This window comes from Periophthalmus magnuspinnatus, chromosome 9, assembly GCF_009829125.3.
Source record: "Periophthalmus magnuspinnatus isolate fPerMag1 chromosome 9, fPerMag1.2.pri, whole genome shotgun sequence".
NCBI lineage: Eukaryota > Metazoa > Chordata > Actinopteri > Gobiiformes > Gobiidae > Periophthalmus > Periophthalmus magnuspinnatus.
The window spans coordinates 4,834,482-4,857,392 of NC_047134.1; the positions used below are offsets into that span (position 1 = coordinate 4,834,482).

Consider the following 22,911-nt stretch of genomic DNA (forward strand, 5'->3'; position numbering starts at 1 on the left):
TTCTAACTCTTACCAAGCAGCATGCTAGCACCATTATTGGTCTGGGGCCCAATCTGGAATAAAATGATAAGGACAGAATTTTGTATGGTGCACGGCATCAGGAAAAGCTGTTCACAGGGCACTGTAGGTCCCCCAAAAAGAAGGCTGTTAATGCAGGAGTTGACAACACACAAAGGTGTGTACTTGGCTCTACTGGGTCTGCAACTCAGTGGCCGAACTGCAGCTGCCTAGTAGAAACTATATTCATGCGATTATGTAACATTCATAACAGCCATGACACCAAACCTTATCAAGATGGTCACTAATTCTAAAACTCATTTTGAACACCTTAAGGCAGTTGCATAATAAATGGTTTAAGGCACAAGATGTTGCCATTCTGCTGCAAGGGTTGGCAGTGGACCATTGTTCCCCATCAACACAAAGCCCACTGAAGTTACTCCACGCAGACATGCCACCTGATACAAGTGGGCAGGCAAATACCAAGCTCTGTGTCAGGGACAGAGCAGAGCTGAGTCCCATTCAGCCAAAACCACCTCAAACATCTCAGCCAGTTTTTATATGCCACTAATGCCACCTCAGACCACAGCACCAGGCAACATGACGCCAATGTTCTCTTCATCTCCACACCACAATCTGAGAGCACTCCTACTGATCCTGCCCAAACACAAGACAAACCACAAAACCGCAAGCACACAAGGACAATCACCTCCTAACAGATGCACCAAGTGCGGAAAACTCCCCACCACATACAGCTATAGCCAGCTTAAAGGCAGAATTTACTACCCCAACTGTGAGACACTCAATAAGGAGCAGTGGAGCAGCGATTATTGTTATTATTATTATTATTATTATTATTACTATTATATTTGTATTATGCGGGCGCTTTGAGAATAAAATCGTAACATTTTAACATTAAAGTCATAGTTTAATGAGAATTAATTCACAATTTTATGAGAATAAAGTTGTAATTTTACAAGAATAAAGTCGCAGTCAACGCAAAGATGTAATTTTATCCAGACTTAGGGGACGGCGTAATTCACCACCATGACCAGAGTGCAAAAGAATGGCCTTTATTTGAGTTAAAAGATTACATTAAAACCTACGTACGATAGTAGATCTTTATATTGCTGGCCGTTTAAACATTAACAACTGTTGAATCATTTACCCAGATATGACACCCATGAGCCTCTCCGCGTAGCTGAGCGCTCCTGGGCAGGACACCGACAGGTGTAGGAGTCTGTGCCTGAGGTGTACCTGGAACATCCACAGATACAGGGTGTGCGCAGTGCTCCAGACCCTGTACTGGGGAACGGAAGACAGTGTGCAATGTCAATCCTGCATAAAGAATTCGGGATCAGGGACTGAAACAAGCTGAAACAAGTCTATAAAATTTGTCTATAAAATAGCTCTAAGTACTAGATAACAACAAAACAAAAAGAAAGAAAAACATTATATAGATATATATAATATAATATAATATAATATAAATATAAATAAATATAGATACATTTACAACAAAACATTACTTTGATAACATTGTTTCTTATAAACGTGACTTATATTTGTATTTACTGTAATTGAGAAGGACTGCACTAAACTGTGACCATCTGCACACAGAAACAGGACAGCACAGTGGACGTAGAGATTAGGCTACTTTGGTGCGTAAAGCCGGGGCTGCCCAGTGCGCACGGCTCCACAGGCCCGGGGGGGCTGAAGTTATCAACAAGGAGCACATCTTTGAACGGTGAGTGTGCGCAAAGTGCCCATGTTTACAACAGTAGAGAAGCGAAGGTAAACGAAGCGGAGTATGGGACTGCACTGAGACTCCTCCACCTGTTAGTGAAGAGTGGGTCTGCGCTGAGACTCCTCCACCTGTTAGTGAAGAGTGGGTCTGCGCTGAGACTCCTCCACCTGTTAGTGAAGAGTGGGTTTGCGCTGAGACTCCTCCACCTGTTAGTGAAGAGTGGGTCTGCGCTGAGACTCCTCCATCTGTTAGTGAAGAGTGGGTCTGCGCTGAGACTCCTCCGCCTGTTAGTGAAGAGTGGGTCTGCGCTGAGACTCCTCCGCCTGTTAGTGAAGAGTGGGTCTGCGCTGAGACTCCTCCGCCTGTTAGTGAAGAGTGGGTCTGCGCTGAGACTCCTCCGCCTGTTTAGTGGAGTGTGGGTCTGCGCTGAGACTCCTCCGCCTGTTTAGTGGAGTGTGGGTCTGCGCTGAGACTCCTCCGCCTGTTTAGTGGAGTATGGGTCTGCGCTGAGACTCCTCCACCTGTCTGCGTCTCAGAGCACAGCCTGTGTTCTGTACAGTGAGCTCCAGGGGGCGCCAGTCTCTGCAGCTTTTTCCAGGAGAAGTCCAGTCACTCCACAGGGACAAAATGTGGCCTACTTCATTCAACAGTTTGTGGCTGATTAAAGGCAGCGTACAGCAAAATTGGAAGCAGAGTCTAACGATGAGTCTAACGATGAGTCTAACGATGAGTCTAACGATGAGTCTAACGATGAGTCTAACGATGAGTCTAACGATGAGTCTAACAAATTGAGATTACACCACTGTTTTAAATCCTCTCTTAGAGGGAGTCATGCACTCCTGTATGAAAGAGACCACAGAATAAATGCGACCTTGACCAAAGTGATAGAAAAGTATAGCCGCTATATCTCAGTTTCCTGTGATTACAAGAATATACTGTTATACTGTTGCATGGGAAACAGAACGTTTTGTACCTTTGTGAGAAAGCAAGTAATCTATTATATTTGTATATTGTTCATTAAATGTCAATTAAATATATTTGTTTATTAAACATTAATTAAAACAAACTTGGTCATAAAAAGGATATTTACCTGTTAATCTTGTTCACACTTTAGTTACAGTTAAATGATTTGGCCCCATCTTAATCCTGCACCAGTCACTTACTACACTAATATCAGATAGAACTGAATATCCCTAAGCTCATTCTTTAACGTAGTAGTGTTTTCATTTATTAGAATTTAAAGCTCAGCAATATGATAAAATCTATTATGATAAATATTTTTACTTTTATATTTTTGGATTCAGTTGTATTTTGTCGTATTAAAACAAATAAAAATGTCTTTCTTAATTTCATGAACATAAACAAGACAGACTTTTAATCAGTTTCATTTCACACAATAGCCATATTTCCTTCATCCAGAGTCTTGCGTCTGCTCCAAACCTGTTGTTTTTCCTGACAGAGGACTGGCTATAGACTTCTCCGTTCAAAAGACCCAATCTGATTATTGACCACTAGAAATGACTGAATCTCTGTTTGATTCATTGCACAGCCCTTTTTGTAATGGCTGCTCCAGTTTGTTGTTGGAATAAATGGCAGAAAATCACAGGGGGTGGATTTTCTATATTATTGGTAAACTGCTTTGTATATTCATCTCAAAACTTTGCAGCGTTCATTCAAATTAAAGTCATTCATAAAAATCACTAATAACACAAGAGCCTTAACTGTTATTTATATTGAGATCTGAAATGGTTCTTGTTGTTTCCACAGCAGTTCACACTTTGAGATATTTTTACACTTCATCATTTCAAGTTCCAAACTTCTCAAAGTATGTTTCTGTTGGATATGTGAACGACCTTCAGATCATTCATTACGACAGTGACACAAAGAAATTGGTCCCCAAACAAGAGTGGATGAACAAACTCACAGAGGAGGACCCTAGGTACTGGGAAAGAAACACTCAGAGATGTTTGGAGAATGAGCAGGCGGGAAAAGGAAACATAGAAACTGTGAAACGCCGCCTTAATGTGACCGGAGGTTTGTGTCGTCTGCACTTTTCAGATTATCATGTATCAACTTTTTATAAATGAAACACATTTAGTCTGAAATATTTATGGACAGTTTCTTTTTTCTTGTAGTGATAGTAGGAAAAATGTAGTTTTGATGTAAATCTTTTTGTTTGTTTGCAGCACTGGAGTTTTGTTAGTCAGGGATCAGGGCTGTGGTACATTTACTTGTTTTTCATATTCTATTCAGCCAATCTTTGTATATAACCCAAAATCACAACAGCAGTTTCCTCACAGAGCTTCACAAAGTTGTAGATTTAAAAGAAACAATAATGAAACATTGACCAACTGAAGCTGTAAAATGTTAGGAATTTAACCATTGCAAATGTAAACATTTCACTCCAAAATGCAACTTGTGATTTATAAAAAATGAAATAAATGTCCCTGAAGAAGTTTGAATCCTTTAAAGGATTATCTGAAGCTCTATGGCAGTGAATGGGACAATGAGACTAGTGAAATCAGAGGATATGAGCAACACTCTTTTGATGGAGAAGATTTTATTTCATTGGATTTTGACCCTGAAACTTTTGTCGCTCCAAAACAACAGGCTTTTATCACCAAACTGATATGGGAGAGGGATGGAGAGGCTGTCAAAGTGAAACACTACATCATCCATGAATGTGCTGAGTATCTGAAGAAATATGTGCGCCACGGAGAGAGCGCTCTGAACAGGATAGGTAAGAGACATGTAGTTTTAAAACTCTATAACAGATAATGACAAAAACTGTCTTTATTATGTGTAGCCTATAATTCACGCTGGAGGGAAACGGACAATAACGACTATAGACTATAATGATTATCTGCTCCCATTTCAGCTAAACACTACAGGGGAGGGCATCTGACACACAGGGATACAGGAGGATGGGAGGGCACCTGACACACAGGGATACAGGAGGATGGGAGGGCATCTGACACATAGGAGGCTGGGAGGGCATCTGTAAACATGTCAGTAGTTGTGTAATGCACTGTTGTGGTGCTGTGTAGAGCTCCCCCTGGTGTCCCTGCTGCAGAAGTCCTCCTCAGCCCCAGTCACGTGTCACGCCACAGGCTTCTACCTCGACAGAGCCATGCTGTTCTGGACCAAAGACGGAGATGAGCTGCTGGAGGACGTGGAACTTGGAGAGATCCTGCCCAACAGAGATGGGACCTTCCAGACTAGTGTGTCCCTGGACCTGTCCTTTGTCCCCCCTGAGGACTGGGACAGGTACCACTGTGCATTCCAGTTGTCCGGGGACAAAAATAAGTATCTGACCAGACTGGACCGTTGCATGATCAGGAACAATGGTGAGTTTTTGATCACAGGGATGTCACAATATCACATTCTAGTCTGACGATTATTGTGAGAAGAACTATCACGGCTTAAAGATTCTGTAGTTTTTGACCTCTGACCAAACAAGAGTTACATCCTTAATTGAGTTTGTTGTGGTTAATAGCAGACACTTGACCCACCCTGCCTAGTATGAATGTGGTGTGTGAGTGTTGGTGGTCAGAGGGGTTGATGGGGCAGATTGAGGGCAGAGTGAACGGATAATGCACCAAATTGTAAAGTGACTGAGCGTCTGGAAAAGTGCCGTATAAGATGATCATGCATTATTCCTTAGGGGATGCTCACACTCACCCAATCAGACCCAAGCATAGATAGCCCCTAAAGCGCGGTACGTTTGTCCAGTGTGAGTGGACTTTGGCCTGGTTGGAGGAAAGTTCTTGTACACACACACACACGCTATTTATGTTTACGAGCCCTGTGTATCAAGGCACATTTGAGAGCTATATCATCAGGAGCTTCATGCCCCTGGTAGGGTCACCCATGGCAAACAGGTCGAGGGGGATTGGGTCAGACTACGAGTGGTTCAGAAGCCCGTTATGACGAGTGAAAAAGCAAGGTCAGCTACGTTGCCCAGACCGCCATCACTGGGGCCCCACCCTGGAGCCAGGCTTTGGGTGAGTGCCTGACAGCAAGCGCCTGGTGGCCACGAAGACCACGAGGACCGGTCAGGCACAGCCCAAAGGAACGACGTGGGGCCGTCCTCCTGTGGACCCACCGCCTGCAGGCTGATCCATGAGAGGCTGGTGCAGAGAGATCTGGGCAGCAGTCGAAGGCATGGGTCTTGACAACCGGATCTCCGGACATGGAGACTGGTTCTGGGGACATGGACTGTCACCTCGCTGGGGGAAAAGAAGCCTGAGCTTGTTCGAGAGATTGAGCGCTACCAACTAGATATACTTGGCCTCACCTCCATGCACAGCTTGGGCTCTGGAACCCAACTTCTTGAGAGTGACATTTCCATTTATTGGGCGTTGCCCCCAGGGAGAGACTGTGAGCTTGTGTGGGCTTGCTTATTCCCCACAGCTCACCTGCCTCGTGTTGGAGTTGCGTCGTGCGAGAGGGTTGTGTCCCTGCGCCTTTGGGTTGAGGACAGGTCTCTCACCATGTCGGCCTACGGGCCAAACAGCGATGCAGAGTCCCTGGGAGGGGTACTAGACAGCGCACTGACCAGGGACTCTGTAGTTCTACGACTTCAACGCCCAGGTAAAGACAGTGACACCTGGAGGGGGGTGATTGGGAAGAGCGGCCTCCCTGATCTGAACCTGAGTGGGGTTCTGTTGTTGGACTTCTGTGCTAGTCACAATTTGTCCTTAACGAACACCATGTTCGAGCACAAGATACCAGGACACCCTAGGAGATTCTGAGATTCTGGTAAACTGTCCAGCACCCCAAGAGGCAAAAGCAGTGCTCCACCAACACTGTTTACAATGCAGGCGGAGAGCTGCTGACCTTAACAGAGGAAGGAATACTTTGAGGATCTCCTCAATCCCACCGTCACGTCTTCCGAGGAGGAAGCACAGACTGGGTACCCGGAGGCGGACTCATCCATCTCCCTGGCTGAAGTCACTGAGATGGTTGGCAAGCTCCTCGGTGACAAGGCTCCAGGGGTGGATGAGATCCATCCTGAGTACATGTTTCAGGTGGTTTGCGATTGTATGTTTCAGGTGGTTTGCGGTTGTATATTTCAGGTGGTTTGCGGTTGTATATTTCAGGTGGTTTGAGGTTGAAAGAGGAATTAATTAATGTACTGGTCTAATATATCATATTCTTCCCAGATGCTAGGAATTTTTATTGGCCCTCAGGTTTTCAGTTGAATTGGCCCAATTGATCATAACCAGTACTTTTTACAGCAAATTTGAGCAATCCTACCAATATAACCTAAATAACATCACATTGCATTGTCATACAGACCTAATATTAATATTTCAAGCCTTATTTAAAGTATAGAGTCAAAACTATGTTAAATGCACCCATCTGAATTATCCACTGTATTGACCACTGGCCCTCCATGTCGAATATTTTTCAAGATATGGCCCTCGTTGAAAAGAGTTTGGGCACCCCTTATTTAGAGTATGAATTCACTTAAAGTAACTAAACTAGACATTTAGGATGCAGACAACGCACACCAGTACCTGTGTCTGTGATGTTAATGTGACTCACCTGTTGTACCCGTGTCTGTGGTGTTAGCGTGACTCACCTGTGCTGTCCCCTGTCTGTCTCAAAGAAGAACTGCACAGCTCTCATCTCTCCTGTGTCGGCTGCTCTCGCTGTTGTTCTCACTGCTGCTGTCCTTGCTGTGGTCACCTTCATCTTGTACAGGAGATGTACAGGTAACACAACATTTAGTCATGTGTTTCTCCTTTTGTCCAAACTTCAAACATTAAACTAACATGTTTTTTTGTTTTTGTTTCAGCCAAACAGCCCACGCCTCATAAGTAACACTTTTATTTACTATTTACTTTATTTACTTTTATTAATACTACTACTATTACGGTACTGTGACGATAAGTTAGGAATGTGCAAATTGATTTTAAGTATCGATACTTTCGATACCAGCTGTTCTAATTTATTGTATCAATAAAGTTCTAGAAGAATCAATACTTGTATGAAATTTCATATAAGCCTTTGTGACTCATCATAACACAGTGTTAATGTGATTTCCAAAGTAGATTTGTGTTTTAAACTGTTGTTCAAAGAGTAATCTAGAGGCAGAAGCAGTGCTTCACTGTGTGTAATAAACTGTACTTTTGTGTTGTAGCTCCAAGTGAGCCAGAAGTGCAGGAGTTGAACCCTCAGCCACCGTGAGTCTAACACTTTACTCTGTGTTTATCATCTGCTCCAAACCTGCTCCTTTAAGGGTGAGCTCATACTCGCCCAATCCAACCGTGTCCAATCAGAAGCCCCTAAGCCAGACAGGTCAGACAGGTCAGACTCATTTGTCCCTTGATACAATTATATTTGGCACTCGAGATCATATCAAATATGTATTAAAGCTGGCCCGCCGGCCGCCGCGTCAGTATAGCGCATGCACCTCTAATAATACGAATCCCAGAATGCTTTGCAAATGTGTTGGAGCTGGCCCCCACCACTTTTGTTGACACTCAGTAGCATCTGCTACCTGTCGCTTCACTCAAATTTAATCCACCCCTTCTGAAAAACATGCAGATCTTGTTGAAATGTTTCAATAAATATTAAATTTGGCCCACGACTTAGTCACAGTTTTTAATTTTGGCCCTCTGTGAATTTGAGTTTGACATCCCTGTCCTAAGGGATTCACGCCATTCTGAGGCTTCATGAGTTTTCACAGTTTAATATTAAATTCAAACTTTCTCTTGCTTGAATCTTATCAAATATGACATTATTGTGTGGCAGAGTAGTTAGCAGCGCTCTTGGCTCATATCTAGAATGTGTTTGTGACTCCAGATCAGAATCCTGGCTCAGACCTGGTCCACTGCTCTCAACGGCTTTAACCCAGAGACACTGAAGTAGAGGGCAGATGCAGAGGACACATTTCTTTGACTTTTACTGGAGCGGTTGTTTAAAGCCGTCATTCTGTTTGAAATCTAAACCTGGGTTATAGGGCGCAGCCGTGTCGGTCATGATAAATCTGTTGCTCTAGGGGTGATAGGAAATTTGGAATAGGAAATTTGGAATAGATTTGGAAAATAGAATTTTATTGCATCAAACTTCTTCCACTTAAACACTTACTGTGGAAGATCTTACTGTATATCTATAACGTAAAGAGCGTAAGACAAGTTTCACAGTTAAAGGTGCCGTACCTGATTTTTACTGTTTTAAAAATGTAAAAAACAGAACTAGTTCATTTTAAATGTTTGCAGTGGTCCAAAGTTATTCTCACTTACCTTATGCATTCAGAGCATCCTAATTATTCACCATGATGAGTTTATAAGCACAACTCTCACCGACCAGAGTGGAGTTTTGTCATTGTAATTATCTGGACCATACAGACTCTAAAACACATATGAAAAGACCTTTTTATACCAAAGACAGAGGTTTTATTAAATCAAAATGTCCAAAAAGAACATTATCCCCACATATTTTGTATTTAGAAGCTTTCAATCTCCATATTTCAGCCTTTATTTGGCTCATAATATGTTTAAAGTCTCCAATAGAAATGTTTGACTAGTTGACTGCTAAACTAATCGTTAGCTGCAGTCATAGTTTATACCGTTAATGTAAATCTTCTCTTTTATATTGTGATCAAATTGTAGTCCCTGCTCTACTGGAGCACCTGTAGGAGACCAAGAACAGATTTATGATTTAACTTTGTTTTTTAAGGCACTAAAGATTTAACTAAACATTTTAAATTCCTATAACTCTGAATTTACATGATTGCACTTGGCAAAGTTTTTGAAAAATGTCAGATTTTTGAATGAACAATGTAAGTCTATGGACAGTGGAACTATTCAATTCATTTTCAATTCATTTTATTTTTGTAACGCCCAAAATCACAACAACAGTTGTCTCGAAGGGCGTTCATGTTTTGGTTGATGGGGGAAACCGGAGTACCCGGAGGGGAGGCCAGGCGAGGAGGAGGAAGACCAGGCGAGGAGGAGGAGAGCCGAGCGAGGAGGATGAGAGCCAGGCGAGGAGGAGGGCCAGGCGGGGAGGAGGAGAGGGTTCAGCTGTCATCGGGGCATCTGAAAGAGTTACACTCCACAGGGGGAGTGGGACAGGGGACAACATGTGAATAGCATTGCTGATGAGAAAATAGGACAAAGCAGAGGATAGTGCCTGAGCACTCAGGTTGCCATACTTCCCCCAGCTAGTTATCTCCTACTGCAGCCTATCTTATCCCGGGTTTTAATGTCCCTAACTCCCTCACTATGTAACCTGGTCATAAGCTATACCGAAGAGGAAGGTTTTAAGCCTGGTCTTAAATACAGAGACTGTGGGGGCCTGTTTAACATCAGCAGGGAGTTGATTCCATAGCACAGGAGCTTGGTAACTGAATGCTCTCCCTCCCACTGTACTTTTGGACACTCTAGGAACCACTAATAGTCCTGCATTCTGAGAGCGGAGTGCTCTGTTTGGCTGGTACGGGACAATAACATCTTGCAGATAGGATGGGGCCATACCGTTTAGGGTTTTGTATGTCAGGAGGAGGACTTTGAATTTGCTTCTAAGCTCGACAGGAAGCCAGTGCAGATATTTTAGTACAGGACTGATGTGGTCTCTTCTTTTAGTTCCTGTTAGGACTCTGGCCGCTGCATTTTGGACCAACTGGAGGCTCCTTATAGTACTTTTGGGGCAGGCGGCGAGCAGAGAACTACAGTAATCAAGTCTGGAAGTAACAAATGCATGGATGAGTTTTTCAGCATCGTTTTTAGGTAAAATATTTCTAATTTTAGTTATATTTCGCAGGTGAAAGTATGCGGTTTTACAAGCTAGGTTTATATGGGCTGTGAATGAGAGATTTTGATCAAATAGGACTCCAAGATTTTTTACAGTAGGGCTAGAAGCTATACTCACATTGTCGAGTGAGATTATCTGGTCCGACAGAGAATCTCTTTGACCTTTGGGACCAACGACAATGACCTCTGTTTTTTCAGGATTTAAGAGCAGGTAATTCAAGGTCATCCAGGTTTTGATGTCCTTCACACAGGCACTGAGTTTATCTATTTGATCAGTCTGATTTGGTTTCATTGATAAGTACAGCTGAGTGTCATCAGCATAGCAGTGAAAATTAATGCCATGTTTTTTGATAATGTTACCCAATGGCAACATATACAGAGTAAATAGGATTGGACCAAGCACAGATCCTTGTGGAACACCACAGGCTACTTTAGAACAGGGAGAGGTGCTCTGGTTTATACTAACAAACTGGTACCTATCTGATAGATAGGATTTAAACCATTTGAGGGCGGTCCCTCTGATTCCAATGTCACATTCTAACCTCTGCAGTAGAATGTTGTGATCAATGGTGTCAAACGCTACACTGAGGTCCAGTAGGACCAGGACTGAAGCCAGCCCGTTATCAGCAGCTAGTAGTAAGTCATTTGTTACTTTAAGCAGTGCAGTCTCTGTGCTGTGGTGAGCTCTGAATCCAGATTGAAATTTTTCAAATATATTATTGTCCTGCAGGTGGCGGCAGAGCTGTTTCACCACCACTCGTTCTAGAATTTTTGAGAGGAAGGGAAGATTAGAGATAGGTCTGTAGTTGGCTAGTTCATCAGGATTTAGGTTAGTTTTTTTCAAAAGGGGTTTAATCACAGGGGGAGGGCTTCTTTGAGGAGTCTGATTGGAATAGGGTCGAGCATACAGGTTGATGGTTTGGACGACATGATGGCTGAGGTAATCTCCACCTCATCAACAGGAGTAAATTTATCTAATATTATTAGAGGATCTATGTGGGATATTGGCATTAAAGACTAGATTAGCTCAGAGCTGATTTTTGGAATAGCTTTGTTGATTTTGTCTCTAATGGTTGTAATTTTGTAATCGAAGAAGTGAAGAAAGTCATCACAACTAATGTTCGAGGGGATAAGAGACTCATTAGCAGTGTGGGAGTTTGTCAGCCTGGCTACAGTGCTGAACAGAAATCTGGGGTTATTTTTCTTTACTTCTATTAGATTTGAATAGTATCTAGTTCAGGCTTTCCGCAGAGCGGCCTTATAAGTGAGTAGGCAGAGCTGGCGCCAAAGCTTCTCTGTGCATCTTACATGTTGTTTGAGTGTCCTGAGCTGTAACGTATATCATGGAGCCGGAGGTCTCTTTTCTGTTTTAGCGGAGCTACAACATCGAGAGCAGATATTAAGGTGAGCATTGTTCTGTCAACCAATTGATCAGTGACAATTGGATTAAAATTATTTTCATTGTCACATGACAATGAAAATAATTTCTTTAAACTCTATAACCGATTTATCTGATAATGTTCTTTTCATTATAGTTTTTTTCTGTGGGGCTGGATAGTCTTTTAGTATAAATTGAAAGGTAATTAAGAAATGGTCAGAGAGTATAGGGTTTTGAGGAAGGGCAATTAGATCATTAATCTCAATACCGTAGGTTAGAATGAGATCTAGAGTGTGATTGTGACAGTGAGTCGGCTTATTCACACTCTGGGTGAAACCGATCCCATCCAGGAGCGCGCCAAAAGCATTACTGAGGCAGTCACTGCCGTTATCTACATGTATGTTGAAATCTCCAACTATAACAATCCTTTCCCAATTCAAGACTAAACTTGAAATGAAATCAGAAAACTCTGTCAGGAACTCAGCATATGGACCAGGAGGTCGATAAATTATTATAAATATAACAACTTTTTGGTTATCAGTGCATGTGTGGATCAGTGTGTGTGGATCAGTGTGTGTGGATCAGTGCGTTTGTCTATCAGTGTGTGTGGATCAGTGTGTGTGTGTGAATCAGTGTGTGTATCATTGCGTGTTTGGATCAGTGCGTGTGTGGATCAGTGCATGTGTGTATCAGTGAGTGTGTATCATTGTGTGTGTATCAGTGTGTGTGTATCATTGCGTGTGTGTATCGGTGTGTGTGTGTGTATCAGTGCGTGTGTGAATCTGTGTGTGTGGATCATTGCGTGTGGATCAGTGTGTGTGTATCAGTGCATGTGTGGATCAGTGTGTGTGTGGATCAGTGCGTGTGTGGATCACTGTGTGTGTATCAGTGCATGCGTATAGGTGTGTGTGTATCAGTGCATGTATGTGTCAGTGCGTGTGTTGATCAGTGCGTGTGTGTATCAGTGCGTGTGTGTATCAGTGCGTGTGTGTATCAGTGCATGTGTGTATCAGTGCGTGTGTGGATCAGTGTGTGTGTGTCAGTGCGTGTGTTGATCAGTGTGTGTGTATCGGTGCGTGTGAGGATCAGTGTGTGTGTGTATCAGTGTGTGTGGATCAGTGTGTGTGTATCAGTGCGTGTGTGTATCAGTGCGTGTGTGTATCAGTGCGTGTGTGGATCAGTGCGTGTGTGTATCAGTGCGTGTGTGGATCAGTGCGTGTGTGGATCAGTGCGTGTGTGGATCAGTTTGTGTGTGGATCAGTTTGTGTGTGGATCAGTTTGTGTGTGGATCAGTGCGTGTGTGGATCAGTGCGTGTGTGGATCAGTGCATGTGTGGATCAGTGTGTGTGTGGATCAGTGCGTGTGTGGATGTGTGTGTGTACATTTCTCCTGTACACATTTCTCTGTGTGTATGTTTCTTTTTTCACCAGTACATGTGTGTGTACGTTTCACCTGTACATGTGTATGTCTCACCTGTTCGTGTGTGTGTTTCACTTGTATGTGTGTGTGTACATTTCACCTGTACATGTGTGTACGTTTCACCTGCACGTATGTGTGTGTATGTTTCACCTGTGCGTGTGTGTGTTTCACCTGTACGTGTGTGCACGTTTCACCTGTACATGTGTGTTTCAGGGTCAGACCCAAACGCCAGATCGATGCATGAGGAGTCAGCGGAAGACTGTTTATGTGACAATATCAGAAACAGGTGAGGCCCATTGTACAATATTACATGATTATAAATGAGTATAGTGTGTAGGGATGCAACGATCTGATACTGGTTATCGAATATTGGCACTGATACTGAAAAATTTGCTAGATTCCAAATATTAGTTCAGTCGATACATGATTGGGCATGTACAGTTGAAACCAGAAGTTTACATACACTATTTAAAAAGATACATGTTGTTTTTCTCACTGAGATGAAATCAGACTAAACTTTTCCTGTTTTAGGTCATTTAGGATGACCGAAATAATTTCTATTTGCTATATTCCAAAAATAATGAGAGAAGGATTTGGTACTATTGCCTTTAAATCTGACTTGGGTCAAATGTTTTGGATATCCTTCCACAAGTTTCTCACAATAGTTTGCAGAAATTTTGGCCTATTCCTCCTGACAGAACTGGTGTCACTGCATAAGTCTGTTGGCCGCCTTGCTCGCACATGCCTTTTCAGGTCTGACCATACATTTTCAATAGGATTAAGATCAGGGCTTTGTGATGGCCACTCCAAAATATTGACTTTGTTATCCTTTAGGCAGGCAAGGCAAGTTTATTTGTATAGCACAATTCGTACACAAAATAATTCAAAATGCTTTACAGAATAAGAAGGACATTAAAATCACACAAATCAAAACATAAATAATCACAATCATCATAAAATTAACATTAAAACAGAAGAGTGCACAGCTGAACAGAACCGTTTTGAGCCTGGATTTAAACATTGTCAAAGTAGAGGCCTGTCTCACATCTTCAGGAAGACTGTTCCAAGTTTTAGCTGCATAAAACTGAGATGCCGATTCCCCATGTTTAGTCCTGACTGTCCCCGAAGTCTTCAAATTGCGAGATGGTTCATATGGCACTAACATTTCAGAGATGTACTTTGGTGCTAGGCCATGGAGAGACTTATACACAAGCAGAGCTGCTTTAAAGTATTCTTTGAGCTACAGTGCTCATACTTATGTGCTCGTACTTCCTGGTTCTAGTCAGGACCTGAGCAGCAGCGTTCTTTAGCCACTTTGTAACCAGTTTAGCAGTATGCTTCAGGTCATTTTCCATTTGGAAGACTCATTTGTGCCCAAGCTTTAACTTCCTGGTTGATGTCTTGGTTACTTCAGTATTTCCACATAATGTTCTTTCCTCATGATGGGGTACTCACCCCATCTTTCCTCATGATGGGGTGAGTGGTTCCTTTGATGTAAAACAGTTTGAGTGCCTTGAAGGTGAAAAAACACTATATAAAAATGTGACCATACCTAGAGCGCTCTGATAACCCAGTAATGAGATCTGATTTGTGGTGTGTGTTTTCAGCACAAGAGAAATCAGATCATCAAAAACACCTGGTGACACGTGTCAGTGAATCAGTGGATTTTTAGAATACCTGTTTTATTTGAAAGACCAAGTACAATTAATTTAACATGTCTTAGCCGCATGACTTTGACCTTTTTGCATAATTTCTTTGTCAAAACCTGCATAGATGGGAACAGTCTGAAAGAGATCAGATTACTCACATCAGACCAGACTGTTTACATGACATCTGAAAAATCTTCAGAAATCAGATATTGATCAGATTTTTCTGTGCATGTGAACAAAGCCAGTGTGAAATCTAGGTCTAATTGTGACTAGTTGACTATAAAAAAGTAATCTTAGTCGTATTTTTATCATTGTAATAATTATGTAGACTATACAGACTCTAAAACACATATGAAAAGGCTTTAAAACAAATAAATTAAAATACAAAAGCAGACCTACCTTCTCCTCACCATTTACTCTTTACTCTTAATCTTTGTTCGCTTATTTTCAAGACGCCATTTTGCCGATCAACCCCGTCACTGACACCGGTACATGCCCACTGCTCTGTATATTCTTCATTCTCCAATTTTATTTTCTTAATCTGTGATACACGTAGGATACAGCAGCATCACATAGTTATTTTCGTACAAATGCAAAAAAAACCTTCTGCCACTCGCTAGTAGTTCCATTTCATTTTTTGCAGGTATCAACACTAAAAAAGTCCCATTCACAGGACAGAAATAATCCTTTCCTGAATATCTTGAGCTGTATCAGAACAAGTATAAGACACATAGAGTAGTATACACCCATGGACCACTATGGAACCTACCTGGACCACTGAATGTTGAAAATCACATTCTGTTGGCAGAAGAAAGTGTGTTTTTATTATAATTGTGGTAGCCGAATCAGTATTGAATATCAAGTCTATTCCTTAGTATTGAAATTTTAATATCATGACAACACTACAATAGCAATAATCGCTTGAGTAGTTGACTACTAAAATAATGGTTAGTTGCAGCCCCAGTGGGATCCTTATTTGTTTTTTGTCTCAGGTTTGTGCTAACAGAGGAGGAAGAGGAAGAAGAGGAGGACGCTGGTTTCTTCTGGGATAAGCAGCGGTGTTTTGACCTTGTAGCGTTTGTGGAGATGGTGTCTCTGTTACTGTGCTCGGGCCTGGTTCTGTGCTGCTGTGTGGAAAACACTGCTTCAGGCTCTCTGTTAAAGCTCTCCCTGGAACATTTCCCCTCTCTACTGCCTCTGAGTGTTCTGCTCCTGGACAGTGGCGCCCCCTTCTGCCCCCAGGACCACGACTGCTGGTCCCAGTATGAGGAGGAGAGGAAGAGATAGCCAAAAATAGATCATATCTCCATTGTAACTAACTTTGTTAGATGAAATTAAAATGAATTACTGATGTTAAAATAGTGTTAATATCTGAATTATCTTGTGATTATATTTGTTTTATATGTTCTATTGTCCGATTTAGATTAGTTTAGCTTCAGTGGTGGATGAAGTACTCAATTTTGTTACTTAAATAAAGAGGTAAAAAGTTACTCAAGTAAAAGTAAAACAATCTACTTAAGTAAAAGTATTTAAGTACCTGTTTAAAAATGTGTTAAAGTGTTAAATGTAGTGATACTGATTAACAAAGTCAGGATGTTACCACAAACATAGTAAAAATAACCCCTCAAATCATATGAAAAGTACTTTTTATTTTTCAGTCCAGTTCAAAAATGTAGTGGAGTAGAAAGTATCCACTGTAAAATGTAGTAAAAGACAAAGTTTAAATCTGTCAACAGGAGTGAAGATGTTTCGCTGCTCATTTAAACTTTTGCTATGATCAGACCTGGACGACTGAGGGATTACACAGGCATTGTAAAATGTACTTACGTACAGTACAGATGCCTAAAAATTACTAGTACTTTACTACTTTGTTACCTTCCACAAATATGTACTTTTATAAGTTATACATTTCCTGTGGTGAAGTATTTACATTGTTGTAAGGCTCTACGCTGTCTGTGATCATCCATCTGTAACTTGCTGTCTGCGTTCTGGGATTTAAATAATGATTTATTTTAGCGGGAAGTGTGGACTCAATTTAGAGAGAATCAGAACTAGCCGACTAGACGACAGCATGAAAAGGACCTTACAGCACATTCTCTGAAGTCTGGCCAATCAGAGCAGGCCATGTGAGTTTGTCACTTTAGCAAGGAGCAGATACAGCCGTGGATTGGGACAATGTATAAAATATTATCTGAATATCATTTTTAAGATGGTTTAAACAATGTGAGGTTTCTTTGTGTCACTGTCGCCCCCTGTAGGTACGACGTGCTGTTCAAGGCGGTGGGGTCGTACGTGGAGAGGCGTTGGGAACCTTATGGTTCTTGTTTGGAGCAGGCCCGAGCACTGCTGGAGCTGGCTAAAGCAGACAAGCCGCTGATGCGTGTGACTGGTACAGATACATATCATATCAAACTTTAGTGTTACTAATACTGTGAAAAATCACCACGATTTAAAGGATTCATATCAGGCTGCTTTCTGATCTATGTTCTAATGTTGTTTCCTGATCACAAACAGACCTGGAGTTGTGCTTTGTTTCATTCACACATGTTTAACACACAAACCCTGCATATTTAGACTTCTTTTTCATATTTAGAGTTCTTTTCTCAAACTGAGCATTTTGAGCTTTGGAAATGTAGACAGACTAATAATGCAAGGTTATTCAAACGTGGGAATGAAACAAAAGATGGGTATGTTTTTGAGGAGGTAACAGCATTATGACATGGCTTAAAGATCAGAAGAGTCTTTTTTTTTATATAGGGCCTTTAATGAAAAATTAAATCCTTAATGTTCTTTTGTGTTACCAGAAATGTTACAGTATGTGACCTGGTTTATGAAATAAAACTGTATGAGTGAAGTAAAGTAAAGACAATAGAATGTAATTTTCCTGATTAAATGGTAGTGTTTTCTTTTCTATTCCCATGTGGCCTTATATCTGTGTAATCCCTCAGCGGTCCAGGTAGGTACCATAGTGGTCCATGGGCGAATACTAGTCTGTGTGTCTTATACTTGTTCTGATACAGCTCAAGAAAAAAAAGCTATTCAGGAAAGGTTATTTCTGTCCTGTGAATGTGACTTTTTAGTATCGATTTCTGATCTGGTTTTTGAATTAACTTAATAATCTGGACATCCTCAGGGACTGGCCCCTCTCCTCCTCTGGACTACAGCGGGCGTCATGTCTCTGCTCTCCGAGACTTCCACAGCAGCTCCAGGGCCCAGGAGCTAAGTGCGGCCCCATTGCAGAGCCTCTGTCGGGGGGTGACCCGCAGAGCACTGAGACCCTCTCCTCTGGAGCCTAAGGTCTGGACACTGGACTTACCCCTCGCCCTCAAGGACTACCTCCTGCTGAGCGAGCTGTGGCCCATCCTAACTGTGCACTAAGGCTGTATGTCACAAACAAGTCTAAACACTCAAGTAAATATAATGGAGTACTACCCTCCTCTGTTCTGGGATCTCTTACCTAACCTTCCTTATTACTTATTAATAGAAGTGTTGTCACGACACTAAAATTTTATACCAATTCCGATTCCAGTTTTTATTTAGACAATAGAATATCTACTTTCAATACTAGTTTTAGTATCGATCAGTATCTGTGACAGTAGGTGAACAGACTGAGAGGAGCGTGTCACCGGAGCTCACACCTCATCATGTGTGTTCACAAATATGTTCTGTCCTCTGCACTTTTACTCTTTGGATCAAAATGGTTGAATCTGCAGAAACCAGCGTCTGCAGCTGAAACTGAAACGGGCCAAATATGAAGTGCAGAGGTGACTGCTTTCACATCTACAGCTCAGAGTCATCCAGGTTTAATGCTGGGTTTCAGGAGACATCACAACATTCTATAGGCCAGACAAACAATTACTTCCCGATTTGAAAGGACTTTGAAAAGACAAAATACAAGAAATACAAGAATGAGCAGGTCCAAGGAGCATAAATTGTGACGAGGGAGCCTACTTCTTATCACACACGGGATAAAACGCCAGGCACTAGATGGTGTACGCTTCAGACTTTCTTTGCAGTGCCTGACTTGCATTTATGGATATATGTATATAAAATCTATATATGTGTAAAAAACATATTTTATGTTTGTGATCTGAATTTGTGGATCACCTAATTTGTGCATTCTTCACCAACATTTGTGAAACAAACTTTACACATTCCATGAAAAATCTATGCATAGCATTGGACTCAAAATTGTGATTTATTTTCTGATGTGGAGTTACCACACGTGGCACATATATACATATACAAATTATGCATTGTGGAAAAATCTGAGATTTTGAATTAATTGTTTTTGCTGCATCAATAACTTAATATGACACATTTTCTCCCCCACAGGGTGGGTACCCTACTCCGCTGTTAAGTGCCTTATCCCATGTGTGTGATACGCTCCTTGAACCAGTTTGTTTTTTAATTTTCAAAAACAAAGAAACAAACAAAACATCTTTCAAATAAAATTCTTGAAACCTACATGTTGTTTTGTGATTCTTGCCAAATGCCAATTGAGTAAATAAATAAAATAAAGTTACTTAAAATACAGTTTACAGTTTTTGTCCTTTGTGTTCAATGCACTTTGTTCAGTGGAATAGTTCTTGTGAAATATATAGAACAGTTACAAACTAATAATACATTAACTTCCAGTACCTGGTTTTCCTGATTAAGAGGTCACAATAGTAGCATTTCTGTACACTGCACATAGAGCTGTTTTGTGTGGAGTTTGGTTCGGTGGGTTTCAATGAGCAACACACTAAACTTTGAGGTGAGAGAATTTTGACCAATGAGAAACTACCAGTTTGATGTAGTGTTGCACTGCTAGAAAATAACTTACAATAATAAAATGAAATGAACTGGCATGGCATAGAAGGTAAACGGCGCCCGCTACTGGTATTAAAGTGGTTTAGCCATACATGAAATAACGAATCGTTAAACTCCAATATTCCACTTTATGTACAACTAATCACTGTTCTCTGGTTTATAGACTATGAATGTAAAAATGATATTGGAACACGGCCAGAGTCAGAAGTGGGACGAGCTTGAGAGAACACTGGTATGAGGCGAATGTAGCCTACGCGATGTGATATCTTTTATAAATACTGAGCGCAAAATAGGGTCTCCAATGGAACGAACAGTTTCAGTAAAGAGAGTACTTTTATGACACAATAAACAGTGAAGATTATGGTAGAAACTTACCCCGTTTTGTGACATTGTCTCTTTTTCCAGTAGAAAAAGAGACCTGATTGGTCCAGCCGTTGCCACAGGAACCCTGATCCCCTCTAGCCCCGCCCACTGCTGTCTTCAGGTCCGCTGCGCTCACAAACCTTTTTGAGAAAAACTCAGCGCAACGAATGTCTCAAAACTCATGAGAGCATAATTTTCAGATTTGTATGTATGTATATTTGCAATGGTAAAATGAAATTTGCAAGCGCAAAAATGATATTTGTAAGCCTAAAACAAAATTTGTGAGTATTTTAAAAAAATTAATAAAAAATAATTATTTGCCAGTGTACAAATCAACATTTCTGCATTGAAACTTTTTGGAACAAATGAACCTTCATAATGGAACGCCAAAGGAACACGGTATGCATTCTTTTACCATGGCAATTACCATGGCAATTGAACAGCCATCTCCTGAGTGGAGCCAGAGCTAATTTGTGATTAAAAAATATTTTACAAATGTATTTTCTACACTTTCAAATATCGTTTTATGCTTTGATGGATTCAAAATATATATTCAAGTTATATTATGTTATCTCACTGTTCATTTTAAAGGTACTGTAATGTAATGTTCACTCTTTATTTAGTCATTACTATTAGTTATAGTCAGTTCACTACTTTATTTAGTCATTATATTCAATTATGTAAACTATGTAATCTGCACTAATGTTTGTTCTTGAGTCTTGCAGAAAATGTCTTTTGAAAGTGCAGGATCCCACGGGAAGAAGGTCACGGTGAAACCTAAACAGAAACATCATGGGAGGATGTTTTGTGACCTTCTGGAAATGCAAAACAGAATATATTTCTCTGTGTATTTCGTCATATGTTTTTACACTGCTTGCCCCCCCCCCCCCCCTTCAGATGTGTATGTAACTAGGGTTCCCTAACTTTAATAAAAGAGGTGAAAGACGGTCTGGGCCCCAGAGAGGGTGGTGGTTTGTAACTGGGGTTTTTTGCCTCTCCGCTCTTTCTCCTCAATATTGAGACAAAATAATCTCTTTTGTCTTCTCTTCTCTTTTGAACTCTAATATAGGTTGTGAACCTATCAACTTGGTCCTTCGAGCCGGATCCCAATATACCGGAGGACTCCAGCGGATGTCGGAGACCCAGGAGAGACTGTGGCCACAGCATTTGAGACCTTTTCCAGGACTGGTCTCTTCGATATCTTTTGGAGTCTAAAGATTGACAGGATACCGAGGGAGAGAGACGAGACGAGTGAGTAAGTCTTGCTTTAAAAAAACGGTATGACTGGGGGTCATGCGCGTAGAAAAACCCTAATTATCCTAGGCTCCAATTAGGTACTAAAATCTACTAATACTAATAGTAGTAGTAGTACTAGGGACGGATACGGAGTCCCGTTACCGGGTAAAATAGTGATATTTTACTGGCTGGTACAAAACCGTGATAAGAGGGACGGATGCGGAGTCCCGTTACCGGGTAAAATAGTGATATTTTACTGGCTGGTACAAAACCGTGGAATAAAAAGCAAGGGTGTGTGTGAGAGAGAGACGTGTGAGTGGAGATTCTGAACCACTAGGTGACGAATCTCATACCAAAAAGGTTGAGGAAATACAGTGTGTTTCTGTGGATGCAGAGGCAAGATTTCTCCGCCTGCTGAGGCTAAAGTGAGAGATACCACACTAATCACTCGTACCAACCTGTTGTTATATTCCAGCGATAGAGACCTCCCTAGGAGTTAAAAGCTGGACTAAATTTGAGGAAATAAAAATGGGAAATAAAACTACAAAATTGACACCAAAAGATAGACTGAAAAGCCGTGCACGCAAAATAAATAATAAAATAAATAATAAAAATATCCTGAAAAATGTACACAGTTAGATTTGTGGGTAACAAAATATAAATTTGAAGGCGAGTTAAAATCTTCTAAAATAATGGAGCTCCAAAATAAAATCCAAAATAAAATCCAAAATAAAATCCAAAATAAAATCCAAAATAAAATACATGAAAAATGCAAAAATAAAGAATATGATATGTGTAAACTATCTATCATTACTATACTATCTATACTATACTCTACTATACTCTACTATACTATACTATACTATACTATACTATACTATACTATACTATACTATACTATACTCTACTATACTATACTATACTATACTATACTATACTATACTATACTATACTATACTATACTATACTATACTATACTATACTATACTATACTATACTATACTATACTATACTATACTATACTATACTATCATTTGGAAAGATGGTTGGAATTGGCACAAGCCAGAGGAAAAGGCCAACCAGAGGCAAAACGTAAGCAACAAATTATGCTTAATACAAAGGAGGAAGATGATTTCACCACTGTAATCTGTAATAGCAGCTCAGCCAGAAACACCGATACAGCAGGCTCAAGCCGAGATAGAGGGAGCAGTAACGGGAGGGGAGCAGCAAGCGCCCCCACCCCCGTATCACCCGTATCAAGAGGCAACAGAGCTATTACACAGATGAAAACTACACAAACTAGAAGTGAGGCAAAAGCTAAAGCTGAAAAAATTGAATTTAGTAAAACCATGGGAGCTGACCCTGTGGTCATTTACTTATGAACAACCTAATGAAGCATCCAAGCAGGAACAAACTTTCATTATTCCTACTGCCCCCATGATAAGTAGTACAGAGGTACAGATCAAGATAATTTGGAAATACTGTCCCATGATGACGAACAACTCCTAGTTAGGTTGACAGCATTAAAAACAAGGATCCAAAATA

The 22,911-nt window shown here is 41.0% G+C and overlaps 1 protein-coding gene across 1 annotated transcript; it reads left to right on the top strand.

Moving 5' to 3' along the window:
• The first annotated feature begins 597 nt into the window (after positions 1–597).
• On the top strand, positions 598–18,333 carry LOC117375783 (MHC class I polypeptide-related sequence B-like). Its single transcript, XM_055224030.1, has 11 exons — positions 598–790; positions 3,512–3,794; positions 4,225–4,484; positions 4,792–5,091; positions 7,359–7,447; positions 7,548–7,569; positions 7,893–7,935; positions 7,992–8,050; positions 13,520–13,592; positions 17,214–17,344; positions 18,089–18,333. Exons 1-11 carry the CDS (start codon positions 598–600, stop codon positions 18,331–18,333), a joined length of 1,698 nt encoding a protein of 565 aa, XP_055080005.1.
• Positions 18,334–22,911: the final 4,578 nt, after the last annotated feature.